General features: G+C 45.0%; 1 protein-coding gene across 1 annotated transcript in view; it reads right to left on the bottom strand.

Annotated features, from left to right (window-relative positions):
- Positions 1–349: 349 nt before the first annotated feature.
- Positions 350–21,360, bottom strand: part of LOC144947219 (F-actin-capping protein subunit alpha-2-like) — a 31,614-nt gene continuing 10,603 nt past the window's right edge. Inside the window, exons 3-10 of the mRNA XM_078876415.1 lie at positions 12,542–12,593; positions 11,351–11,414; positions 9,318–9,524; positions 7,402–7,481; positions 5,497–5,575; positions 4,571–4,642; positions 2,403–2,465; positions 350–1,511 (exon numbers count right to left, since the gene is read on the bottom strand). Coding sequence (XP_078732541.1) covers positions 1,371–1,511; positions 2,403–2,465; positions 4,571–4,642; positions 5,497–5,575; positions 7,402–7,481; positions 9,318–9,524; positions 11,351–11,414; positions 12,542–12,593 — 758 coding nt within the window. The 3' untranslated portion in view covers positions 350–1,370. The remainder of the gene's footprint in view (positions 1,512–2,402; positions 2,466–4,570; positions 4,643–5,496; positions 5,576–7,401; positions 7,482–9,317; positions 9,525–11,350; positions 11,415–12,541; positions 12,594–21,360) is intronic.

Below are 21,360 nucleotides of genomic sequence, written 5' to 3' on the forward strand. Positions count from 1 at the left end.
TTCTTATTGGTGCTAAGATTTAGACTCTGTTTTTGTTCCTTTAACGTCACCGCTGCATTGATGTTTTAACAATTTTAACATGCCATCTTAAACATGTAAATGTAAGTGTGGTTATGTTGCAGCTTCATTTGTTTAGTTTTTTTCCCCAATGTTACATCTTTATAAATAGTATCAATGACCCAGCCAGATTGCAGGCAAATGTTACTTCGGGAAACGATGACTGGATACTTTCAATGGGATGTTGATACAAAAAGGCACAAAGTGGGAAACCGTTTTCATTGCAAGATCTTCCAAAACATCAATGAATGCGAGAGCCCACGGAACAGAGATGCATAAGAGCACAAATGAATCAAGGGGAGCACTCAAAATACCAATTTAATTGTGGGAATAAGAAAGGCCGTTTACCTCAGGAAATTACAACAAAAAAGTTATAAAGGACTGGTATCCATCCAGCTTGCTTTTTTTTCATAATGTACCCTTAAATATGCTCATAGATCTTGCTAGAAATGCAACGGCACATGCAGAACAGAAATCTGAACAAGGAACAATTGTCCTAAGAGTTGGATATTGTATGAATAAAGCAGTTTTTTTATTAGTTTTTTTTGTTAGTAATACAATTTGCAAAGTATGTTTTCCAACAATATTACAGGTGGGCAGTGCAGTTTGCTTTGTGTATGGTAGCACAGCAGCCACCAGCACTGGACTGTGATGCAGGCATCTGGCACAAGATAACATGGAAGCATACAAATTAAACAAAATACACATAGCATCTCTTTCATATATGAAAGCAAATATGCAATTTATTAGGACAAGTTGTTAAATGAGGGGAAATTCATTATTGCAAGTATGACAAACATAATGTGTAAATTATAAGATCTGCTTCTTTACACTCGTAAAACAAACACATTTTTGAAATACATTAAAGATTGTTGAAATAAACTTAAATGCATGGAAGGGGCTTCTACAGTAAAGCTTGTTTTACATAAGACAACGTCCTAAATTACAAAACAAGTTTCAGCTCCCCAGGTCTTCATAAATTGTGTGCCACATCTTGCCATCGAAACAAAGGTATGGTCTCGTTTCACCCATCACTTATTTTACACATCCAAAAAGGAAGCAATCAACTCAATTTTTGAATCATGCAGTTACCCTAAGAGCCATCAAACCAAGAAAAAAAACAGAGGTACGAGACAAAAATGAAACTAAATTTTAATTCTGATGTTGACATATACATTTTACAGTGAAGACCAAAATCCCAAATGCTCAGTCCAGGAAACAACCAACGTAATGCAAAATACACTGTGGTTATGCCGGGCAGGAGACCATACCAGGAGGACAGAGCATATTAAAAGCAAGCATGCAACTCCTGCCTAAGCACTCTGCATCTCCTTGCCAATCTTGTAGCTGAGGATTTTGTTCCAGTCGATCTTGGTTCGGGTGACTGGCAATTGGCGGCGAAGAGCCTTAAAGGTTGTGTCCGACATCGTCTGATAGTTTTCTGAGATCGCCGTCTGCAAGATGAACGCGCGAATAATTTGTCACGCGAAATATTAGCACGTGAAATATGGACACTGCCAACAGAACGCTTTAGACTACAACTTAAAAGCAATTCCTACGTCGTAACGTACAAATGCACAATATCAAGAGAGAACGTGAGGACAAACAGGAATTGTTTTTCAAATATTACAAACATAAAACGTAAAGAAACGTCGGAAACAAATTATAAAATTCGTGAAGTTAGAAGAGCAATATTTTACTCGAGTGCTTCTTGAGATCAGAGGACAGAGCGGTTGGCGACTGTGCAAAGTAAGCAAGTCGAGAAGCATTTAAAACACATTCCTGCGGAGCTGGTAGGAACGTTGGGTTTTATAAGGGCACCACAGGGTGACCAGCCCCTCCCCACCCAGCCCCTCCCCACCCAGCCCCACCCCTCCCACCCCCTCCCCACCCAGCCCCACCCCTCCCACCCCCTCCCCACCCAGCCCCACCCAGCCCCACCCAGCCCCACCCCTCCCATTTTTTGATGCACGACGGACGGACACAATAATCCCCTGTGGGCTGGTGGAACCAGGTGGTTCCTACCAGTATAATACAATGGTGACCAGGCTTGAGAGAGCTTGACAGTAGATGGGCATGGCCTGGGGAAGTGGGAACTGTAGCACTGGAGGTATCAGCATGGGCCACAGCTGTAAACTCGTGTTGAGGAGAGTTGGTCATGCTGGGGGCAGCAGATCGAGCCAGGAGGGGGGTAACTTACGATGACTTGAAGGACATAGCAAATCGTACATTACAAAATATTAGTGGTTATGGTGATAATCATAACACAACATTTCCTTAATTGCTTGCCTTTGGCAGGTTCAATAACATTAAATAAGGAGAACCGGTACAAAGCTGAGTTTTACCTGATACTCATTCTCAGCATCTTCGATAATTTTGATGAATGCCTTGGCAGCTTGAGATTCATTCTGCAACAAGAATATCAACAAGCCGGGAGAACCACAGTGAGTGATTCTCACTCCCAACTGGAGTGTCCCATTGCTTGCTGAGATCGCGTCTGCACTGCACGCTCGATCTTCACTGCAAACGACGCTGGCAAGTGACCGTCTGCAGTCTACGGGATTTAGATTTGTATTTACTGCAGCAGGAAGGACACAATTAGCCGTTGGGCTCTATTTCACGGGCGTTGTGCGACGTAAGACTACGCGTGCTCAGGCGAGCGAGGATGACTTCAAAACCACAATACTCCCAGCAGAGTTCACGCCATCAAGACATGCACACCATTGCAGGCCAGGTGCAGCAGGCCCACAACAACCGAGATGTCTTCTTGGTTCTTTCGGTAAAGTCACGTAGAAGGAAAATAACAAAATAATAAATATAAAACGTAATAAAAGAATTCTCACGACGTTTCCGCCACAGCGCAAGCTGCTTGCGTTTCGGCCGAAACGTCGTGAGAATTATTTTATTATGTTTAATTTTTATTATTTTCCTTCTACGTGACTTTACCGAAAAAAACCAAGATGATGAATCCCTGCAGTCACGAAAGCTTTAAATCGAAATTTAACCGAGACGTCGTTTTACCACAGTCTGCCAAACCTCCACTAACTCGTCCTAATGCTGAGGGGTCGGTCTCTGAGCCAACAGCAGCAGGCAGCACTCCCGTTTGTGACACCTCAGCCTCACTCGCATTCACCACCAGAGGACGCACGTGGTACACACGCAGCACGTGGTACACACGCAGCACGTGGTACACACGCAGCACGTGGTACACACGCAGCACGTGGTACACACGCAGCACGTGGTACACACGCAGCACGTGGTACACACGCAGCACGTGGTACACACGCAGCACGTGGTACACACGCAGCACGTGGTACACACGCAGCACGTGGTACACACGCAGCACGTGGTACACACGCAGCACGTGGTACACACGCAGCACGTGGTACACACGCAGCACGTGGTACACACGCAGCACGTGGTACACACGCAGCACGTGGTACACACACAGCACGTGGTACACACACAGCCTCGCACGGACCACGAGGCATGGTCACCTCTCCTCCTAGTGGGTGCAACTGCGTGGCGATAATATTCTAAGCGCATTCATTCTCAACCTTTTTTGGCAACTGTACAACCTCGTTGACTTTTATTTCAACCGAGTGCCACCCCCCCCCCCCTTGTCTGAGCTAACATGGTTCGAGAAATGTATGAATAATGAACACCAATAGTTTAACCAATTACTCTTTGGTTTTTTTCGGTAAAGTCACGAAAAAAACCATAGAGTATGAATTCTCGCAGTCACGAAAGCTTCCAATCTAGAATTAAAGTTTAACCAATTGTCCAATTCAACGGACGCTCTCTGCATGCGTGACGTAATTTGTTCACGCTCGCTGGTTACTTTTGGAACCTGCATTGTTTACGATCAATGAGTTTAGAAAGAAAGGTCGTTCGAGGTTACCATATGGACTCAAATTTTATTGGAGTCATTTTATTTTGGCAGATTCATACGTGATTATTCACCAATGACTCTCACGTACGGTATAATTTCACACATTGATAAATCACTTCACGTACTCCCTGGGACATTGCCACGTACCCCCAGGGGTCCGTAGAACAGAAAAATAATAACATCCCCACCAAGGAAATGTACAATTTCAAATAACTAGTAGCGTGTGTTGGTCCATTAAATATTTGGAGGTTGAAAAGGGGCCGGGACACTTGAAAAGGCTCAAAACCGCTCTTCTAAACTCTTAATATTTACACAAATTGCAGTTTTGTAATTAAACAATTTCAGATAACCAGCCGACCATCATTACACAGCTTAAGAAACTGCATCCTGTGATAATTTTCTGGTCTTAACTTGAAGTCTCTAAAACGCTGAACTTTTACTCAACATTGCAAGTGTACCGGAACACAAATCACACGCAATGCAAGGCGAACGCGCTCGCCGTACGAGCGCAGGAGATATGGCATTTTTAAAATTTCACTTCTAATGGGAAGCCCAAGGGAAACACAATAGCACCGAAACGGATAAATCTCGAGTGGCGTGTGTTTGCGTTGCGCTACGTACATTACAGGACATGGACTCCTGCACATCCTTGTGGCTCACCAGCTGCACATTTCCATCCTCGTAGTAATGGACCTGCGACAAAGGGGGAGAAAGTGACATGGCAGCCGCCACGTGCACCACTGAGCGACGGTGATATTTGCCACGGAAATTGTGGGCAGGCTTGGGGTACACGCGCGAGGCCACGCCGAGTTGCCAACGGCTCAGAGGTAGCATGTCACGTGGTTTAGCCTCAGGTTATCGGACCATGATGGACAGCAGATGGACCGCTGTATTCCCCAGCCTCTGCCTTGTTTTGGCTCAACGTTGCGACATCGTTCCAGTGCCTCACATTTGTTTGATCGTTGGCTGCTGCAAGCCACCCAGTACCGCCATTCGGGAGCCGCCTCCACCGAGGAAAATCCCGACACTGCTGGTACAGCCATTGGCAAATGCAGCAGAGGACCAGGTCCCCTTGCACTACGACAACAAAAATAGATGCTTGGGCATTCAATGGTGGAGCCGATGGGGCAGCATGACACCATCAATGTATACTCTTCTGCCAGAGTAACGCATTGATGGGGAGGACCCTGTCCAGATGTTTACAGTACCTGTGAGTTTTTACGCAATCAAACATGGATGACATCTTGTACATTTGCTGCAATATTTGTCATTCCACTGCTGGATCAGGGCAATGGAACAAACGAGTGGAACTGCCTGATGAGGTCAATCATGAGGCAGTGCAGGACCAAGGGGACCGGTAGGAGGCTCCGAAAGACTACTTTCATATTGGAGCCAGTTAATCGATTGCCTTGAGGGCTTGTGCTGGCTCACAGCACAATGATAGCAGTGGTGTTCATTCACTTGCACAATGCTTCGAAAACGACGTCGACAGCAGCAGATGAATTCCGACGGCGGTGAGAAGTGACGCGGAGGAATGAAGCTCTCACCTGGATCTTAAGGATGCCGACCACCTGTGCCGTGGGCTGGGACACGGTGAACTTCCATTCGGATCTCCAGCGCCCGTTCCTGGGAAAGGCACACGCGGTGTCAAGTGTCAAACGCCTTCGCTCGCCCCGCTGAAGAGAAGCAGAGAACCTTGCGTACAACAAGCCAACATTTTTCATTCTAGATTTGAAGTTTTCGTGACTGCAAGGATCCATACTCTTGGTTCTTTCGGTAAAGTCACGTAGGTAAAGAAAATAAAAATAAATAAATTAAATCACGGCGTTTCGATTGCAACACAAGCAATCATCATCAGGTGTGACAACCACAGCAGTAAAATTTCTTGCTGTGGTTGTCGCAACGTTCTTCAATCAACTGAATGTACTGCAAGTTGTTACTTATTCTGAGGCTAGTAAATGGGCAGACAATTTATAATTGCCGCTCTGTGCAACTCACAATGACCTATTTCCCGAGCGCTGAATTTCACATCTGGCCAAAAGACCTCTGGGAATTACCATCCAAGCACAACTCAAAATTAACAAACAGGTTCTTGTGGATATACACAAGCTTAATCTAATTGTCAGCACCCTCCAAAATTAAATAATTGTACTTTTATCACCAGCTAACGAATGACACTAAATTCTAACGTTGTCCAGCCACTCTTCTACGGTAAACGTCTGTAAGCAATGACCATGGTGCATGTGGCATGGCATCAACTGCTTAATGACAGCACAAAGAAGGAGTGTAGCAGAGAGCACAAAGCAAACAAAACACAGCCGTCAGGCCCAGCAATTGCAGCTCGTCACTGTTCACAAGCTTGCGAGCCACGCAAGAGAAAATACCAAAGTTTGCGAAGCTCTCAAGCTAGATGGCAGGACAGGAAGTGGTTGAAACCCATCTGTTCGGAGCAATGTTACACCCTCGTATGTGCGGTGTGTTTTCTTCGTGTGCTCCCGTTTCCTTCCCAACTGCCAAACACTCATTAATGCATTTGGCCAAACATTGAAATGCAGGAACCTCCTGAAATAGAATCCTGAGACTCAAGTGAGGCTTTCCTGGATAAACAAAGGGCACTATTATGCACTGGCACAAGTGTGTAGGGGTTTCAAGTTCAAACCTAACTTCCTCCCCCCCCCCACTCGTGGAGATCGGTCAGGCCGAGTCTAGCACGTGATGACGTGGAACCTTGCGGAACCCCTAAGACAAAATAAACGGAGCTTACGGACAGGACACATCCTTGAGCACAAAAGACTTCGCAAGCACGATAACCAACACGAGGCTGGCTCATAGCCCATCAGAATATTATCTTGCTCATGTTATTTTCAGCATCCATGCTCACTGCAGCGTTGCATATACGTTCATTTTGTTAAATAAAACCAGTGTAGTCTCCTTTGCAAGAGTGAGATGCTGGGAAAGGGCGCCGATTGCTACGTATAATCCCAATTGATTAATTTGTGGGTAAAATGTAGAATTTGTACCGTGACACCGGCACACAACGACACGCTCGTGTGCGCAAACGACTTCAGGGGATCTTTAACATCCGCCGCGATCCAGGCATAGCGTCGTAGCGTCATCACGGTTATAACCACAGCGGTTGCTGGATACGAAACCGTGAACCCCTCCAACGAGCGGTGAACGCAGCGCCACCGCCACGTCACCACTCGGCAATGCTGCTTGGGACCACTGTCACTACGGATACCAGCGTCGAGTGAGGAAAGCAATTAAGAGGTTCTAGATTTGAAGCTTTCGTGACTGCAAGGATTCATATTCTCAGGTTTTTTCGGTAAAGTCACGTAGGTCAAAAAAAACCTAAGAATATCAATTAAGAGGTGCCCACCTGCCCATGTCCAGGGTGATTGCTCACGAGACACGTAAACACAAGGACACACCGCCGCGCGCCGTGAATTTACCAGAAGTTCTTGGGCTGGAACTGATGGCTTTCGATGCAGGCTATGATTGTGGGCTGTCCATCGATATTCTTCCCGTACACCTGTCAGGCAAACGCAATGTTACATGCACAGTACATTTTTTACATTTTTTAGGATAATAATTTACTCAAATGCTAAAATCATAAACATGAAAGCATTTCATTCATATTGTGTCATGGCCTGGAAATGCTCCCTTGGTGCGCAGGTCAACTTTACATGCCAGTTTATTGTCTTTTTTTCCTCCAATTTTATCCCATTAGTCCTTTCGGTGTCATGTCATGAGACTTTACTTATTTTAACTTAATTATCCAGGAAAGCCACACCTAGTCGTAGATCACTCTTTATCAGGCGGGTTCTGGATGGGGAGGGGGTATATTTTAACATGTTTTTAGCCAATTACTCAGCGCTTGTACAAGTTGGAGGAAACCGGAGCACCCGGAGAAAACCATCGCGTGCGAGGGATTAACAATCATCCAATCACAACTCGCACAAAGCATTGTGACCCTTTGGCGTTAAGAGGAACAGTCCACGGACACAGATATCAAAGAGCTACCTCAAACATCCCTTCACGTGATCTCTGTTCGACACACTAGGGGGCAGCACCTTTCCAAATGCCCTGCCACTGGCGGCAATATTCAAGGGACGTTGATCAAACGGATTTCTCAGGAGCTGGAATCCGGACTGATGATGAAGTGCAGAGCCATATTTCATACCATGGTTTTTGTTGTGCAGTCACTGGATTGGTGACCAGGCCGAGACCATCATCTCAATACACTTGAGAATCCAGTTTGATCACGGGCAAGTGCCAATATTCAAACGAAGGAACTTGGCAATGCCAGCTCAGTACTCTATTGCGCGTCTGAACCACATGGGCTGGTGCCACGTGCCAATAGAATAAGCTGGCCTTAAAAGTTTGTCCAGATATTCATACAGTTTGTTAGACAGGTTTGTATTGCTTTGCTCTTAATGAGGTTCACAAAGTTACACTGAAATCGAATAACTCCAAGTATCTTTGGCTCTTTTGAGTGTTCAATGAATGGTTACAATCAGCAATATAAATTTAATGGCTTAAAATCCTTGGAATTTCCAAATGAAGCTGATTATTTTTAAACATACTAGGATTTGACTCTTCAAGTCTTATTCGGCATTTCACTGAACCCTCCTTCCGGAGTCAAAGCAACAGCCTCCAGCATACATCAACACCTCTGTTTGCTACATGTTGACAAGACACGATCCTGTCACTGCAATGTGGTGGCCACTTTTGCAATGCACCCGAGGTGTCCCCCAACTTGACACGACGGAACAGCCCAAACGGTATTCCTCCACTGTCGTGCATTTGTTGTAGCTCACAGAAGCACTCTAATTCAGACGCTTCCCTCCCAGCTTAATCGACAATGTCTGTTGTGCCATGCTTTAATCACCGACCCACTTCTTAACATTTCTTTCATGCAAGGTGTTCATGCGGCAATCTGGCAAACTACTTGGCAAACTCGGCGCCCTCCTGCATTAGAAATCTAATCACATCATTCTGCTGGAATGAAACATCCACTCCGGCCATCTTGTTGGTTACGACTTACTGCAGCGTTTCTTGACAAGATGTTAATGAAACAAAACATGTCGGAGGAATGCTAAATTCAAAGGGCTCAAGCACACGCAATGCAAACTGGTAGCATGCCATCATGCGCTGAAAAAGAACCTGCAGATTTCCCAAGTGGGTGACTACACACAACATCGGACCCCTACTGTAAGAGTCTCCAGACGTGGGGCAGGCTTTGCCGGGTAAACAAGCAAAATAATAATAAATCACGAATAAGGATGACAACAGAGCCGGTTTGTATTTTCCAGGCCCGTACCCCCCCCCTCCCCCGTGCCATTGCTGCGAATGTCGGGCGCCGTACCGTGCTCACGCCGTTTGGGTAGTGCTCCTTGACGTAGGCCTGCAGTGCGTTGTCCACGTTGGACCTCCAGGACTCCATCACCATGGCGCCATCCCACGACGAGATGTCAGACGCCTCCTTCCGTAGATGGTCATACTTGAAGGACTGCTTGGTGCGTGGGTCCAAATAATGGCCACCGCCAATGTCACCGTGCTCTGTGATCAGTACCTGGCAAAGGTCGCAAAAAAAACGGAAATCTACTCAAAGCACAGGCCGAGGTTAGGCGAAGCGTAAACAATGTGACTCTTGTGCCAAGACCATTACACTTGAGTCCAGCATTAAGACCTGGTAATCCAGAGCATCGCTATACCCTTGCGACCAAATGTACGACGAAATAATTGGTCTTATTGCCAAGAAAGTTGAACAGCCAGCACAACTCTAAACATGAACAGAAACACAGCCCTACTCAGGAATAGAGCAACGTGGAAGGTATTGGGCATCAAAGATCAGATAAAATACATTCTACTGCAATAAAGCCTCATGCTGCTTTTTTCAACCTCTGAGAATATGTCCCTCAGCACCACTGAACCTGTCATTCTACCAAAATGGGTTCATAAGGCGGAGATTTAAGACAAAATTTTAACCCAGGCTCGCCTGCCAAACTCCGAATCCAGGCATTAATTAATGACGATCACATCCACTCCCCAAGTCAGCCGCGGTGCAAATTGGTGTCGGTGGCAAGCCTGTTCCTCTAGCCTTCAACAACGGCCATGGGTCCCTCCTGATGCGTGGCATAAAAAAATCCATTAAAAGCCCACAGCGACAAATATGAGATAAAAGCTCCCGATTTCAAGAGGCTCTTCCTATTTCATGCACTCCAAACAGCGTAAATATGCCGAGTCTTGCCAAGCATTCATGACCTACCCATCTAAATCACGGAGCACCCAAACTCTCATTACACATCGCTTAAATAACACACTTAATGTGCAGTGACACGGTCTAGCGGTAGTGCGTTCGCCGCTTCTTGCAGTAGTTCACGATTCCAAACGAACGCCGCCCAGATTATTGCTGCTGGTGTTATAATCGTAAAATGTATGCATGTACGTTGAACTTCTTTCAACAGTGCTAATCGGAAGTACGGGGGAAGGACAAACTACACAAAAAGCAGTTTTAAAGAAATGAGTTTTCAATGTAGATGGATTTAAAAGTGCGTGGCTCCAGTGGCTTCCTAATATCAGAAGGAAGAGCGTCCCAAATGGCCGCAGAAACGCATTCGACCGTCATTTGTTCAATGGCTCGCCAAAAGCCGCCGCGAGGATGACCGGAGTTTTACATGATGGTTTAACAGTGGATGCCAAAAATGCCCTGACGTCAATTCGCAAGAGTCGTAAATGTTCCTTCAAAAATACTCTGAAGCAGAAGATTAATGCCGGATACGGTCACATTTACAAATGTGATTTGTAAATTTGATTCTTAACAATGTATCGATTGTTAATTTTTCATGTAAAATTTTACCGAGGGACTGGATGTTGTCTTGGTGTGGTCTTGGGCTGTTTTTTCTGTTTTTTTTACTGCCTTTCCCAAGCTTTGGAATTGATGTACTAATACAATAGGAATTCATATACTTCATTTATTTACTAAACGACGAACTTTTTTTTATTTTACCAGCTAAGGCCCACTGAGCTGTATAGCTCTTTCAGAAGCGACCTGGCCACAAATGATAGCTCAACGAAGTGGCTTAGGTGGAAATTTAAAGCAGTCAAATACTCTAAAACGCATGTTTCTAAATGTGGAGGGAAAACCGGAGGACCCAGAGAAAAATCTACGCGACAACGGGGAGAGAGAGAGACACGCAAACTCCAAATATACAGCAGGCGTCAGGGTCTGAATCAAACCCACGACCTCCTGCGTACCAGGCGAGGGAGTTAACATCTCTCCACCGTGGTGCTTTGTGCTCGGGCAGCCGAACAATCACAGATCAGGGTTCTTCTCTTCCGCAGGATGCAGGACGAGCACAGCCTCAATATAAATCACCACAATCAATACAAAATTACCTGGTCTTCAATTCCCTGAACCTTCACAGGCGTGAACTGATCCATGTTGTAGTCGGCAAAGGCACTGCGAACAGATTAAACAAATTAGTTGAAGCTGGCTGCTGCATTGGCAGTGGTGCCACAAGCACAAATTGCAACAAAACCACATTCATCAATAACACTGCCTGAAAAGGAAAAAAAAAAGAATCGAACGTATTAGGTTTCGGACAATGGCGCTTCTTTGATGTGCTATGAAGAAGGGCCGTTGCTCAAAACGTCGGCCGCTATACATTTTTCACTTTAAGGCCGCGTGATTAACGAATGTGTTGTTATTTTGCTGCCAATTACAACGGGTTTAAACACAGGATATCGTCTTCAAAATACTGTTCAAATTATTTCATGGAATACACATTAAGCTACACATCGAGGGACCGCATTGCATTGGCACTGTGCAACAAAGGGAAACGAAAATCTGGAACAATTATTTGAGTTGTTCGTGAAGCTCAGTGGATTATATCATTAGAGTGGATATTATACTCTTTAGTTCTTTCAGTAAAGTCACGTAGATGAAGATGAAAAAATAATAATAAAATGAAAATAACTTGGATAAGAGGGGGGGGAGGAGCCAGGGAAGTGGGATGCAGGGGGGGGGGGGCATGTGGAGTCGGGGGGAGGGGTTAAGCTGAGTGAAGCTGATAAATAACATCCTTTTTTATTATTATTTTTAAAAAATATTTTTCACATACGCGACTTTACCGAAAGAACCAAAGAGTATGGATCCTTGCAGTCACGAAAGCTTAAAATCTAGAGTGGATATTCTCACGCATTATTCATTACTACCAACTGGCAGTTAATTAGCTGCATTCACAACATTGGAACACGCATCCTCTATTTGGACAGCCTACGTCAGACTAAGTAGCTAATTGGCCAGGGTCCACAATGTCAAGTAAGGCACACCAAGGATCGAGGAAGCATCTCGTCATTTGTTGTCCTCTCTACAGATACTGGTTTTAATTTTTTTTTTAATTTACACAGAAGCACACATCTGCCTTAACCCCTTACAATTAGAAAGGACTAAAAATGCAATTGCCACAAATTCATCGCGGCAATGTCGCACGAGTGCATTGACATGGGGCTGTGAATTGAGATTCAATAATCGCAGATGTACAACTTGACTGGCCATCATCAGCGACGGGAATCAAAGGCGCTTACTGTGACACTCCTTCCCTGAGGAGGTTGTCATTGTTGAGCAGCAATCGCACATCTGAAAGAGAAATGAAATCATGCGTTGAGGAAATCCATACAAAAGGCTTCTCCCGGTGAGATAAATACATCACAGCAATTACTATGACATGCCAATCAATTGCAGAACCCAAGTGTCGACTACAATTGCACACAATCCTTACACAGTTGCGTATCGACAAGAAAACCTTACAAACCCTTGGCACAAACACAAAATAAAAACTCGTCAATATAACAGCACAAAAACCTCGTTACATCTCAAGCGAACGAAACCCTGCCAACAATAAATAATTAGCAAAACTTTGTTTCCATCCAACGCAAAACAAACCACGAGTGGAAAGTGTTAACCATGAAACCCATATGAACACGAAAGCACGCAAAAACCATGCTCACTCACAGTAAATTTCGATTTAAAGCTTTCGTGACTCCAGGGATTCATCTTCTTGGTTCTTTCGGTAAAGTCACGTAGAAGGGAAGTAATAAATGTTTTATTTTTATTATTTTATTACTTCCCTTCTACGTGACTTTACCGAAAGAACCAAGAAGACACTCACAGTAAATTACAATGGCCAAGGTGAGACGTGTGCTTTCCATTTAGATGCAGGGGGAAGGCTGTCCCCCTCACATAACAGGTGCCCTGCAAGGGGACTTGAAAGTGGCCACCTAAGGTTACTATTATTATTACAAATAGAAAGATTCCCCATATAGCCTTGACAGACTATTGGCTTAAATTGCTGTTAGCGAGCACCTAAGAAGGCCAGCACAGCACACGAGGGGGTGGGTGGCCCGACCACCTTTGTCTCCCCAACGGCAATGGTTACATATCGCACCAGGTACTTATTTGAGGCTGAATCGACCTAGGGGAGGCCCAGAAACAGTTCAGATAATCGTCACCAGTGTTGGTCGTGAGCGGGAATCGAATTCGGGTCGCCTGGTTAGTAGCGCAGTACGCCAACCGTTCAACTATCACTGCCCACTAACATGGCGGTGCCGTGAACCAATTATTTTTACGCTTGTTCACCCAGCAAAACCTACCCGAGTCTCACGACTCTTTTTCAGGAGGGTCTTACCAAGTGTTCACAGTAATGGGTGGCGATTACTGTGCACATTCCAACGGAGGCATTTTCGGGTAATTTTTCTACAATTGGGATGTTTTGCCGCACTACTGCTGGGCCACGTCACATGTCCACTAACAATGGGAAAACTTAACACTCGGACGAGACGCACCGACTTTACCAATTTGTGTCAGATATCAGTCTCTTTAGTGGGTTGAGAGGCACCACGTTTTTGTGCGTGCGTTTCTGAAAGGCGTGCAAGGATTGTGCGAGAACGCAGGGTTGACTGCGGACACAGCCCTGACTGGTAAACTCCGCTCTAAAGATAGGCGCATCCTCGTAAATGCTCTTCCCAATGATAGTCATGTTCCAATGTTAGCTGAACCAGGAAACACAAGGAGTGCCACTATAAGAAGCATCTTCTGAGGATTACCTTGTCCTAAGCCAAAGACTTGCTGCAGAGACATTGAGTACGCCTGACAGTATTGCCCCACACTTAAGGACAGCTGCATCTGAACTAAGTGTTTTCTTGGAATTTCTCTCACTTGATACAGCTATCGTGCTGTGACGGTTCCACCTGAAGACGGAAGCTTGTGTTGCCTCCGAAACGTCGTGATTTTTATTTTATTTTTATTTTACTTTTATTAATTTTAATTTTTTACCTACGTGACTTTACCGAAAAAACCTAAGAATATAAGTGAAGGACATAGCCCTACAGCACTGGTCTATGCACTTACACTGAGACCCTCTCACCAGCACTGAAAAATTAGGACTTAGAAATACGCCATTCACGGAGGCTTCCTGCATCATGAAGTTGTGCAACACGCATACTTTGCAAGGTGTCGACATATCAGACAGCCGGATGCTAACCAAGCCACTTGAAAGTAAGCCGTTTCCATTCGTGAACAGCTGTTTGAGATAAATGCTATGCGTGTTGCGGAAAGACAGAAGCGATGCACAAGTCCTGAAGAGAACATGGCAGGCGAGCGTTTAGATATGATCAGGCAAAAACCAGTTGAGCCTGGTGGGACGAGTGTGTGCAGGAGGGGCGAGGGCCGATTGTCAAGACAGGCATTGAAATGGTCTCCACGAATCCGGCGACCAATGGGGAAACTTCTTGGTTCTTTCGGTAAAGTCACGTAGAAGGGAAATAATAAAATAATAAAAATAAAACATAATAAAATAATTCTCACGACGTTTCGGCCACAACGCAAGCAGCCGTCCTCAGGTGAAGAACAGGGCTGTCGGAAAGACAGCGTCTGACGCGTCCCTTCGACGTGACTTTACCGAAAGAACCAAGAAGATGAATCCCTGCAGTCACGAAAGCTTTAAATCAAAATGGGGAAACTGTCAGGGCAGATCTTGGAGGGCACGTGTCTACCATGCAGCAGCTGCAGGGATCTGGTGGAAGTTAGGAAGCGATGGCGATGTGTGGCTTTGGCCATGATGACACCAACAATCTTGACCATGCCATTAAGTTTTGCTTCAGCCAAAAGGCTGTGAGGCGTCAACGTACAGGGCTGCCGGAGTGATCGTCAGCCGTGGACAATGCCAATCCCTGTGCGGCACAAGCGGCAAAACGTTACCGGTCGTCCGGGAGGCAATTGCCACAGAAAGGAGGAAAACACAAGACGGAGGAGGAAGACCTCTGCATCGCTTGAGCAAACACTTGGAAGCACACAGCATCCAGGCTGCGTGCAGCCATGGTAGAGTCCCTTCGTTTCCCACTGCTGCCCATTCGGACATCACTGTGCACTGCCCGACCACCCCACTCAAGCCCCCCCCCTCCCATCTCGCCCCGATTGTCTCAAGTTAGATTTCCCCATTCAAGTATAAAATGTGTAAATGTCTTTAACCGTGGTGCAATGTAGCAAAGTAAACGGCATTAAGGCGCTAAAACGAATCGCATGCGACATTTGAATAGAAAATAAGGGTGAAAAATGTTTCGTTCGTTGATGTGTTGCTACAGGCCTAGTGCCCAAGAAAGGTTTGTGCCCCGAGTGAAGTGAGACATCAGAAAACATCTTAAAGAATGTTATTCTCATCAGGCCTCACGGTGTGAACAAGCGCAGCCTCCACAAACCCTTAGCCAATCCGCCCGCTGATCGTCGTAACGTTCTGACCCACCCATACTGAACATCTGTGAAAGAGCTTTATAGCGGATTCCTCCAGTATAAATAAATGTTCTGATTATGAGAGGGGTCTGTGGAAGTGGGGAGAGAGGGAAGGGAGGAGTGGGGGGACAGGGCGAGGCCACTTGGTTTATGTGGATCCGACTCCACCTTGGTTTAGTTCAGGCTCCTGCAAGGCTTCATCTCTTATAACATATATAAAAACTATTAAATATTTTTTGTTTATTTTACCAGGTAAGGCCCAATGAGCTATGTAGCTCTTTTTCAGAAGCTACCGGGCCCACAAATGATTGCTTAACAAAGTGGCTTATCAAGCGCAAATTGATGGCAGCCAAATGACCCTAAAGCGTGATGTTGATTCTAAATGTGGAGAGAAAAACTGGAGGACCCAGAGAAAAATCCACATGACCACGTGGACAACATTTAAACACCAAATCTACAACAGTCATATTTGGAAGCTGCACAGCAGGCAAGGGAGTAAGCACAATGTCATCGCGCGTGCAAGCCGTCTTGCTCGGGCTTGTGGAGCAGCGGCCGATGATTCGCTGGAAGGCAAGTGCACCTAGACCACAGAGGCAAAACCACAGCGGACTGAGCTCACAGTGCAAGGGCTCACTGTGCCAGACCGCAGCAGTGTGGCTTGCCGGCTCTCAGCCTCACTGCCCGAGTTCAGCGCTGCTCACTCAGCACACCATCATTCGGGTATGCCCAAACAGGAAAGAGAGCTTGGTGTACACCATGGAAATGCAAATTTCGTTTTGCAATTGTATGCAGTTACACTTTCCCCGATGTGTTCTAGTGGTATTGAGGTTATGGTTCAAATTTGGCTGCTGCAAAAAAGCGTTTCAGACGGAAAACTTTTGGAGGGTGAATGCATTTTGAGCCGGGCAGTGGCACAGGCCCGAATTCAAACACTTTGGAGGCAAGGCTTGGAGGATCACACGGAATTGTGAAACTCCCAATCCTGCATGTCTGCGTTATAGCCAGAGGATTGCAGTATAATGTATCCTTGAAGCCACCTGTGCAGATATGCCCGTTATTTGCCTATACGAATGTTTCTCCGGGTACTCTGGTTTCCTTCGACGCGAAAAACATTAACTAATGACATTGTCCACACATCCAAAGGAAAAGCTCCCCCGAAAATGATCGTCTCGGCGAGACTTTCCTAAGGCGCGTTTAATTGGTTTTTTTTTTCAGAACTTTACTAAAATAATGTCCATGAGCCTAAAGCAGATAATTTAGTCATTAGTACCACTGGAGTTGGCATAGCTTCAGTGGTTCCAATTTCTTGACGGGGCCAACAACTATGAATTATATAAGAACAATTTCAAATGAGTGGGTTTGTCAAGCAATTCACACATTACCCACATAAATGGGAACGTTATGTTACCACAGGTGGTATCAATTTCTGCTCTGGCCCATAGACTACAAGATGACATCGGTGTTGTTGCCAATCACTAAATGGATTGCATAATACTAATAACAAGAATTTTAAGTGACGCATTTTTTTCCCCTTACATATATCCCCTATTTTCAATGGACAAGTGAAGGGTTATGATCATGCACATATGCATCTGCACTGTTCACTGCAACTATTAAGTCCATATTTTATTGATTTCGCATTTGCACCAAGCAGGAAGCGGCTTCATCATCTGTGGAACACAGCAACCTCAGACCGCTCGCCAAGGCTGGGTTAGCAGTCCAGAAAAGTCATGACGGAAACTAACCTAAACACATTCCTGCGGAGGGAGCTGGTAGGAACGTTGGGTTGCTCGGTCAATGGCCAGGGTCAACGGTGGCGTGGTGTATTCCGCAAATATGCCCGACTGAGGGCGGGCACAAGCCGGCGTGAGTAGGTTAAACGTTGAGTTTTATAAGGCCACCACGGGGTGACCAAGCCCAGCCCCACCCAGCCCCACCCTCCCCACCCAGCCCCTCCCCTCCCTCCCCACCCAGCCCCTGTCTGCACGACAGACGGACACAATAATCCCCTGTGGGCTGGTGGAACCAGGAGGTTCCTACCAGTATAAAGTTACTTTGATACGAATGTCATTGAACTCAAACTCAACTCCTGCAGTGAACATAGAGAATTCGTCATCCTGTGCAAGAACCACAAATTCACTTTAATCACTTATAACCAGATACTGGGGTGTTTTTGGCATGATGTATTATGTAATCGCGCGACATTTTCTTACGCAGTGTACATGTGATAAACGTACAGAGAAGAGACTTAATTTCACGTTCTCAACAAAATTCTGCTTTAATTTTTTGGCAGTTAATCCGAAAGAAAGCAACGTTGTACAATTATCGTATAGTGCCTACTCGTTGTACCGAACCTATCAACAAATATTGCCGTATGGGGGGGAACCCAAATGAATTCACATACATCTTGGCAGTAAAGAGTCCCATCGTGACTGCAGTAAAATCTACACTTGATGAGACACACAGGCTCCTCGTGCTGCCTGGTGCTCATTACACACCGCAGTGTCTACGTTCGCCATAACAGTAAACCAATGGTTTACCAACATGTAAAAAATTACATCTCCCCAATTGCCTTAAACTACCAAATAAGTGTGATATGCCATCACTAGACTGAATAATTGTACTGCCGTCTTAATCCATTGAGCGGCATGGTGGTACGCATGCCTGTAATCCAGGGTTGGTGGATCAAAGATGTTGGTGAAATTTCGATTTAAAGCTTTCGTGACTGCAGGGATTCATCTTCTTGGTTCTTTCGGTAAAGTCACGTAGAATGGAAATAATAAAATAACAATATAAAACAACAGACCTGGTCTTCACCTGAGGACGGCTGCTTGCGTTGTGGCCGAAACGTCGTGAGAATTATTTTATTATGTTTTATTTTGTTATTTTATTATTTCCATTCTACGTGACTTTACCGAAAGAACCAAGAAGATGTTGGTGAAATCCCCAAACCTGCTGGGCCCAGATGTCAGGGATGTGGCAGTACACAGTGGACGTTTTATCAAATGAAGACTGTTTCACAGCTTCGAGGTGAGCACCTTTCATCGGCCATCCGGAATCCCCTCTCCCTTACAACATGATCTCAGATTATAATTTGACTATTGTACACGTAGCAGACCCACTGAGCAAGTCCAGCGACACGCAGCAAAACCACCGCACCGAGACCAGCGACAAAAGCCCCAAAGGGTCAACACACGGAGGGGAACTTCCTCTTCGTCAGGTTATAAAATAAAATACTTCCATAATACCGGACCGTTAAATACTTTCAATACTCTACAGTGTACTTGGCATCATCATAATCACACCCCCATTCATTACCAAACAATTCTAGTAAAAGTCCGATACAACGCGGTTCGTTAAGCGGGCAAGGGTCATGCCGCCCCCCCCGAAAAAACAACAGTGGTCTATCGCTCCCCCCTCTCCACTAGTTGCGGCACCGTATGGCAAATAGCCGTCAACACCCACCACCTGACCTGCCCCTCACAATACCCTCCACGGTGGTGCATGCACGGTTGGGAAAACAGACACGGAGACACTCACACAGACACATGTAGCCGGATGCAGAGACACACAAAGAGACACGGAGAAACACACGTGCATGTTCCATTGTAACGGGGGGGGGGGGGGGGGCAGTAGCCTAGAACCCGGGTGACTATTCATGTCCACCCCCCTCCCCGCGTTAAAATCGACCTTACTGTGGCTATTTTTTTACGTCAGTTTCACGATCTTCAATTTTGCAAATCAACTTGCTTATTCCGATTGCAACAACTTAGGTGTGTGAGAATTACTAAGAACCACACTCATTTTAAACAATAAAATTCCCCACAATTGCAGTCAGAGAATCCAAACCAATTAAAATGTTCCCGTGTATCCCAAGTCCAGTGCCGTATACCTGGACCTTACAATGCACAGCCACCGCAGGGCATACAGTCTGATTGTAACAACATGAAATACTCTTCCGTATTAAGAAGAGGAAGTTGCTGAAATTTCAAGTGGTGGCCCATACTGTGTGTGGCATGCAGAACTGGAAAGCTTCTGGGACTCAATAGAATGTGTCAATATAATTAAGGATTAATTTACTTTTTTTAATTATCGAGTAACAGCTGTCTTCCAAAGAGAAAAAAATATGACTTGCAGAATTACAAGCACAGGGCTATTACAACCAATCCGTTACTAATGGTTTTTAACTCTTACAAATGTCCTTTTGAAAGTCTAAACGAGAGAATATTTGAAAGTCCATTTCCATTGGCTGTTTGTGGAAATCATCAGTCCTATCCCAAGTTGACCTTCTCCTGATCCCTGTTCTTAAATATTTGCTCTTTCCCATTGGTCTTAATCAGTTGATTCACCTCAAACAAGTCACCCAACCTATTGTTCGAGTTCCCATAATTCCAACACATCCCTCCTCGTCTTGGATGAGCGTTAGAGGATTTACATGAAGTGGTGGCTAAAGGTCTCTGGATCTAGAGTTGTGGGACTAATAGGGTACAGAACCAATCCCAAAAGCAGGCGAGGCTCAAGTAGGACACATTGGCACCCAAAACAGGATAGTGGGTCACTGGATATTCAGGGAAACAAATAATATGAAAACAAATAACAATAACGAACATTGTGACGGAGTTGTGGGATTGACAAGTCAGCCCCAAAAAAGGACATGGGCACACTGGAATGTGCAAACCTCTGCCAAGCAGATAAGCCAAGCGCTGCTAGTTAATAAACGTAAATAAAATAACATGACTATTTATGGAGACAGTTAAACGACATGGAGAGAGGCGAGTGTAAGTTAGGGAGAGGGGATTTACACCCCATGGCAGAAGTTCAACCCTTCTGGGCTTGTCAACCAATACAAATCTGTCCATGGACCACAGGTTGGGAAGCACTGTCCTAGATTTGAAGCTTTCGTGACTGCAAGGATTCATATTCTTAGGTTTTTTCGGTAAAGTCACGTAGGTAAAAAATTAAAATTAATAAAAGTAAAATAAAAATAAAATAAAAATCACGACGTTTCGGGCGCAACACAAGACAGAAGCTTGTGTTGCCTCCGAAACGTCGTGATTTTTATTTATTTTTATTTTACTTTTATTAATTTTAATTTTTTACCTACGTGACTTTACCGAAAAAAACCTAATAATAAGCACTGTCCTGTCTCATAAACGTGGTGCCACTGGGCCATGTCACCACCCCAGGATACAGCATTTGGAGCAGGATGGAAGTTCTTGCAAACCTGAGATAAGTCGTTGAATCAGAACCAAAAGCTTCGTGGTAAGGTTGTTTTCGAATGAGTGTGGGTTAAGCAGGAGAAAAGCTGTTCGGTCTGGTTGTGAAAATAAAGATATAATGGTGGTAAGTATCTAAAACAAAGAGAGTAGGGGAAGGCTAGACATTCAAACTAAAGCATATTTCTCCTCTTATGGTACATACAAGCTTTAAAAAATATATTAAAGTAACCAAAGAATGAATGCTCTGAATGTCCATCATTTTCTTATATCATAAAAAGCTTGTAAAACACACACATACCCAAAGATACCAATACAGGGTGAAACAGAACGTGGAGCCCTTCAAAATATTGTATGCAGCAGTCATTCACGGTTTTATCAGTTAAGGACATCAAGAAATAGAA

Source organism: Lampetra fluviatilis, chromosome 44, assembly GCF_964198595.1.
Source record: "Lampetra fluviatilis chromosome 44, kcLamFluv1.1, whole genome shotgun sequence".
NCBI classification, from domain to species: Eukaryota; Metazoa; Chordata; class Hyperoartia; order Petromyzontiformes; family Petromyzontidae; genus Lampetra; species Lampetra fluviatilis.